Below are 6,404 nucleotides of genomic sequence, written 5' to 3'. Positions count from 1 at the left end.
GTGCTTGTAAGGCCTGCAGGAAATTCCTCCTCCTCCTCCTCCTCCTCCTCCTCCTCCAAAGCCGTCCCATGTGGATCCAACCCCTCTGGTGGATCTTCGGAATCCTTTCCAAGCTCTTTTCTTCACGGAAATGGGTCAGGAATCATCAGGGTTGGAGCAGATTTTTGGTCCACGTGATGGATCTCCATGATCATTCCCAAGATGATTTCTGCATGGAAATAGGTCAAAAGTCATGGGAATTGGAGCAGGGTCTGGGTCCACATGGATCCAACCCTTCTTGGGGATCTCCATGGTCATTCCCAAGATGATTTCTGCATGGAAATGGGTCTAAAAATCATCGGAATTGGAGCAGGATCTGGGTCCACATGGATCCAACCATCTGGTGGATCTTCAGAATCCTTTCCAAGCTCTTTTTTCTTCATGGAAATGGGTGAAAAATCATTAGGGCTGAAGCAGGGTCTGGGTCCACATGATGGATCTCCGTGATCATTCCCAAGATGATTTCTGCATGGAAATGGGTCTAAAATCATTGGAATTGGAGCAGGATCTGGGTCCACATGGTGGATCTCCATGATCATGGAAATGGGGCAAGAATCATTGGATTTGGAGCAGATTCTTTGTCTACATGGATCAACCCTTCTGGTGGATCTTCAGAATCCTTTCCAAGCTCTTTTCTTCATGGAAATGGGTCAGGAATCATCAGGGCTGGAGCAGGGTCTGGGCCCACATGGTGGATCTCTGTGATCATTCCCAAGATGATTTCTGCATGGAAATGGGTCTAAAATCATCGGAATTGGAGCAGGGTCTGGGTCCACATGGATCCAACCCTTCTTGGGGATCTCCATGATCATTCCCAAGATGATTTCTGCATGGAAATGGGTCTAAAAATCATCGGAATTGGAGCAGGGTCTGGGTCCACATGGATCCAACCATCTGGTGGATCTTCAGAATCCTTTCCAAGCTGTTTTCTTCATGGAAATGGGTCAGGAATCATCAGGGCTGGAGCAGGGTCCACAGGGATCCAACCTTCTGGGGGATCTCCATGGTCATTCCCAAGAGGATTTCTGCATGGAAATGGGTCAGGAATCATCAGGGCTGGAGAGGGTCCACATGGATCCAACTGTTCTGGCCCACCTCCAAGGTTTTCTCTGCAGGTCAAAAATCGTTGAGGTTGGTGTCATCGGGTCTTCCCCTGCACAGATCCAAACCTCCTGATGGATCTCCGGGTTTAAATCCTGAGGCAGAGCAGAGTTTTGCTTCAAGCCTGGCTTGAGGCTGTAAAATCAGGTCTGGGGTGGCAGGGATTTCTTCTTGGGGGGGGGGTCCCAGTTTTGGGTTGACCCCTTTGTCCCCCCTCTCCCTCCCCCAGCTGCGACGAGACCCATCTGTACTGGTACCAGGACGAGCGCTGCACGTCGCGGGTCAGCAAAGTGGCCGTGGGCCTGGGCCTGGCCGTGGCCGTGCTGGTCACCGTGGTCGCCGTCCTCTCCATCTTCCTCTTCCGAGCTCAGAGATCCGGGTCCCACAACATGTGAGAGGCGACGGGTTTGGGGCGGGAGAGCTCCTCGGGGTTTGGTTTTTAAGATGCTCCTCATCCTCAGTGAGGGGCTGAGGGTCGGGGGTCCCTCGGTTCTCTGTTGGGGGGGGTCCAGGAAGGGATGGCCCTGCTGGTGGTGACCCCCCCCACACCCCCTGTCCCACCCCCCAGGGCCGAGCAGAAGATGGTGGAGAACTGGTACCAGGACACCAGCGAGGAGTGGAGCCCCCAGGGAATCTTCACCTTCCGGAACCAAGGTGGGCGTGACGTGGGTGGGTGGGTGGGGTGGGGGTCTCTGGTGACCCCACGGGGGTGGCAGGGTTGGTTTGTGCCCCCCAAGCCCCCCCACCCAACGCTGCTGTCCCACAGGTGCCCAGCTGGAGGGCGACCACGCGGTCGGCCTGGAGGCCGTGGACACGTCGGTGCCGGTGAGTTCCCCTCGTCCTCCTGGAGCGGGGGGAGAGGGGCAGTGAGGACACCCCCGATGTCCCTGACACCCCCCGGATGTCCCTGACACCCCCCTGGATGTCCCTGACACCCCCCTGAATGTCCTTGACACCCCCTGAATGTCCCTGACACTCCCCCGATGTCCCTGACACCCCCCGATGTCCCTGACACCCCCCTGGATGTCCCTGACACCCCCCGGATGTTCCTGACACCCCCCCGGATGTTCCTGACACCCCCTGGATATTCCTGACACCCCGTTTACCCCTCGATGTTCCTGACACCCCATTTTCCCCCGGATGTTCCTGACACCCCTGGATGTCTCTGACACCCCTGGATGTCCCTGACACCCATGGATGTCCCTGACACCCCCCTGGATGTTCCTGACACCCCCAATGTTTCTGACACCCCCCGGATGTTCCTGACACCCCCCGGATGTTCCTGACACCCCCCGGATGTTCCTGACATCCCCTGGATATTCCTGACACCCCGTTTCCCCCGGATGTTCCTGACACCCCCCCGGATGTTCCTGACATCCCCCGGATATTCCTGACACCCCCCGGATGTTCCTGACACCCCCCCGGATGTTCCTGACACCCCCTGGATGTTCCTGACACCCCGTTTTCCCCCTGGATCTTCTCCGATGCATCCCAACAGATCCGAATCCCCCGGCCGCAGTTCTGAGATGTGGTGGGCTGGGGAGCGCTGGGGCGGTGATTTCCACCACCAGGACCTCGCCATCATCATCATCGTCATCATTGTCATCTTCATCGTAACCATCATCATCATCACCATTGTCATCATCAACCCCATCATCGTCATCAATGTCATTGATGTCATCACCAAAACATCATCATCACCATTTGTGTCATCATCATCAACATGATCAACATGAAAATCTTCATCATCATCATTATCGTCATCATCATCATTGTTATCATCATCATCATCATTGTCATCATCATCATCATCGTCATCATCATCATCGTCATCAATGTCATCGCCATCAACATCATCATCAACATGATCAACATGAAAATCTTCATCATCATCATTGTTATCATCATCATCATTGTTATCATCATCATCGTCATCATCGTTATCATCATCACTGTCATTGTCATCATCAAAGTCATCAATGTCATCGCCATCAACATCATCATCACCATCAATGTCAACATCATCATCAACATGATCAACATCAAAATCTTCATCATCATTGTTATCGTCATCATCATCATCAACATCATCAACATCAGCACCATCAGCATCAATGTTGACATCAACATCATCATCTTCATCATCACCATCATTATCATCATCACCATCACCACCACCATCATCACCATCATCACCATCACCATCGTCACCATCATCATCATCATCAACATGAACAAGATCAAAATCTTCATCATCATCACCATCGTTATCATCCTCACCATCACCACCACCACCATCATCATCATCATGATCACCACCATCATCATCACCATCACCACCACCACCATCATCATCATCAACATGATCAACATCAAAATCACCATCATCATCAACACCATCGTTATCATCATCACCATCACCACCACCACCATCATCATCATCAACATGATCACCATCATCATCCTCACCGTCATCCCCACCCCCACGGAACGAGGTTCCCCCCCAGCACTTCAGGACATCCTGGACCTTCTCCTGGGGGGCACCTTGCCCCTCCTGCCCCCACCTTCATCCTCCCCCTGCATCCCTCATCCTCCTCCTGTCAGCACTTTCAGGGTCGTGACCCCGGTTCTGGGTCGTGACCCCACTTTTAGGATGTGGGGGCCTCACCTCTGGCAGCACTTTTGGGTCCTGACCCCACCTGGAAGGTCACGCCCCCATCTCTAAGGTCATGTCCCCACCTCCCTCCCTCCCCAAATTCAAGGATGAGGATCCCCCCCCCCCACCCACCCACACCTGAAAAAGGGGGCTGGACCCTCTGGTTCTTAATGAAGTCACTCAAAAGTCTCTGGTGTAACTGGTTTGTACTGGGACAACCCCAGCGATGGTTTGGGGAGGGGACAAACATCACCCACCACCCTTTCGGGGCAGTTTTTGGGGGTGACACCCCCACACCCACCTGGGACCTCCCCCTGCTCCAACAGGGGACACTCCCAGGGCATGCCAACACCTGCCAGGTGTGTTTGGGGCCACACCTGGGCACACCTTCAGGTATTTGGGACTTTGTCCCCCGTTCCCGGCACAGGATGCCAAGAAGGGTGGAACAAAAGATGTGTAAAAAAAAAAAAAATGTTGATTTTAGCCCGGTGGGGCAGGGCTGGAATTGGCTGAGGGCCAAGTGCCAACAGACGAGCGGGACGTGCCCCGTCCACGGCGTGGGAGAGGGTGGGGGGGTCGTGGGGGTCACGGGGGTCACGGGGGTCATGGAGGTCACGGGGTCACAGTGGTCATGGTGGCGAGGGTGGTGGTCATAGTGGTGGTGGGGAGCATGGCCGTGGTGGTCAATTGTCCACCCTGAGACCCCCTCAATGTGCCCCCCTACACCCAAGGGTGGCACCACTGCAAGACCCCCTCCAATTCCCCACACCCAAGGGTGGTACAACCTTGGGACCCCCTCCATGTCCCCCCAAACCAAGGGACCCCCTCCATGTCCCAAGGGTGGCACCACCCCAAGACCCCCTTCATGTCTGAGGGGTGGCACCACTGCGAGACCCCCTCCATGTCCCCCCACCCATGGGTGGTACCACCCTGAGACCCCCTCAATGTCCCCCCAAACCAAGGGTGGTACAACCATGGGACCTCCTCAATGCCCCCCCCCACCCATGGATGGTGCCACCTCGAGACACCCTCCATGCCCCATGGGTGGCACCACCTCGAGACCCCCTCCATGTCCCCCCACCCATGGGTGGCACCACCCCAAGACCCCCTCCATGCCCCCTGCTCCCTGAGCCCCCACAGCTGCCCTGCCCCCCCTGCTCCGAGCCCTTTGTCCCCGTGGGAAGGAGACACGGACGAACCTCCAGGGTGACATTTCCTTCCCGGGCTGGGGACAAGGACACGTTCTCCCACACACGTCACCCCTTCAGGGTCGGGATTCCCCCAAGGGCAGTTTCCAATCTCTCCGTTAACAATTAACTCACCCCCAATATTTTCTTTCCCTGATTTAAATGAGATTTCCCTTAGACTTGCATTTTGTCACCAGCGCTGACCCCGTCGTTGCCATGGAGCCACCTCGTGTCCCCAACAGGAAGTGACAATGAAACTAATGCTATATTTAATTATAAATAGTTCTGTGTGCAAACAGCTGCGCGGGGAGGAAGAGGACGGTGGATTTCCCGATCTTCGTCACCCCCATTTCCCCGTGTCCCCCCTCCACCCATCGCCGTGTCCCCGTGTCCCCGTGTCCCGCCTCCGCTGGCTCTCAGGTGGCTCCACTCAGCGGACCACGGTCGGTCTCCGGATGTGGATCTGGGGAGGAAGAAGAGGGGAGGATGATGATGATGATGATGATGATGATGATGATGATGGGGTAGGGGACAAAAAGGGGGACCACACCAGGGTCCCGGGGTTGTGTCACCCACATTCCTCGAGGTGTCCACCCTCTCCAGGTTGATGTAGCTGGTGCTGGGGGTCTCCATGTCTGTGGGGTGGAAGAAGAGGTGCCATGGACCCCTGGGTGCCACAGAGACCCCTCCCCCACCTCCGTGCCCACCCCCATCCCCACATCCGTGCCCCGTTACCTTCCCAGGTGGCCGCCGGGTTGCCCACGGCAAAGCCTTGGGGTGCGTCCCAGTTGCCGTCATCGCTGTCGTACAGCTCCGAGCGGGATCTCAGATTATTCCTGCATGGTGGGACGGGCAGGGATGAGGTTCGGGACCCCCACGGGACCCCCCCAGCTCGCCCCACGGTGACACATTTACCTGTACTGTTCCTTCTGCCTCTGGGATCTCAGCAGGACGATGGTGAAGACGATGGTCACCAGGACCAAGATGGCCACCGGAACGCCCACGGCCACCCCCACCTTGCTGATGCGGGATCTGCAGACTTGGTCCTGGTACCAGAAGGCCGCCCGGTCTGAGCACCTGGTGGGAACAGGCATGGTGGCCATGGTGGCCACGGTGGTGGCATCATCATGGTCACAGGGGTCATGGCAGTGGGGTCACCATGGTCATGGGGGTCATGGGTATTTGGCATCATCATGGTGGTCATGGTGGCCATGGTGGTCATGGGTATTTGGGGTCATCATGGCGGCCATGGTGGTCATGGTGGTGGGGTCACCATGGTCATGGGGACCATGGGTATTTGGGGTCATCATGGCGGCCATGGTGGTCATGATGGTGGGGGGTCACCATGGTAGGGAGGTCATGGTGGTCATGGTGGCCATGGTGGTCATGGGTATTTGGGGTCATCATGGTGGCCATGATGG

General features: G+C 56.1%; 1 protein-coding gene across 1 annotated transcript; it reads right to left on the bottom strand.

The window, feature by feature from the left end:
* Nucleotides 1–5,367: 5,367 nt before the first annotated feature.
* On the bottom strand, nucleotides 5,368–6,086 carry LOC106864595 (uncharacterized). Its single transcript, XM_014894214.2, has 4 exons — nucleotides 5,899–6,086; nucleotides 5,719–5,819; nucleotides 5,560–5,618; nucleotides 5,368–5,446 (listed from the first exon to the last, which is right to left on the bottom strand). Exons 1-4 carry the CDS (start codon nucleotides 6,084–6,086, stop codon nucleotides 5,414–5,416), a joined length of 381 nt encoding a protein of 126 aa, XP_014749700.2. The 3' UTR covers nucleotides 5,368–5,413.
* Between the last annotated feature and the right edge of the window lie 318 nt (nucleotides 6,087–6,404).

Source organism: Sturnus vulgaris, chromosome 36, assembly GCF_052056855.1.
Source record: "Sturnus vulgaris isolate bStuVul1 chromosome 36, bStuVul1.hap1, whole genome shotgun sequence".
Taxonomy (NCBI): domain Eukaryota; kingdom Metazoa; phylum Chordata; class Aves; order Passeriformes; family Sturnidae; genus Sturnus; species Sturnus vulgaris.
Note: the sequence above shows the minus strand (reverse complement) of the source record. Positions and strands in the feature narration are given on the sequence as shown.

Excerpts from the sequence above, each read along its gene's own strand:
- LOC106864595 (XM_014894214.2), bottom strand. The coding sequence starts at position 6,086 with ATGGCCACCATGCCTGTTCCCACCAGGTGCTCAGACCGGGCGGCCTTC. Across the intron at positions 5,820-5,898 it reads AGGCAGAAGGAACAGTACAG|GAATAATCTGAGATCCCGCT; the intron begins GTAAATGTGTCA and ends CCCACCATGCAG. Across the intron at positions 5,619-5,718 it reads CCCGGCGGCCACCTGGGAAG|ACATGGAGACCCCCAGCACC; the intron begins GTAACGGGGCAC and ends TCCACCCCACAG.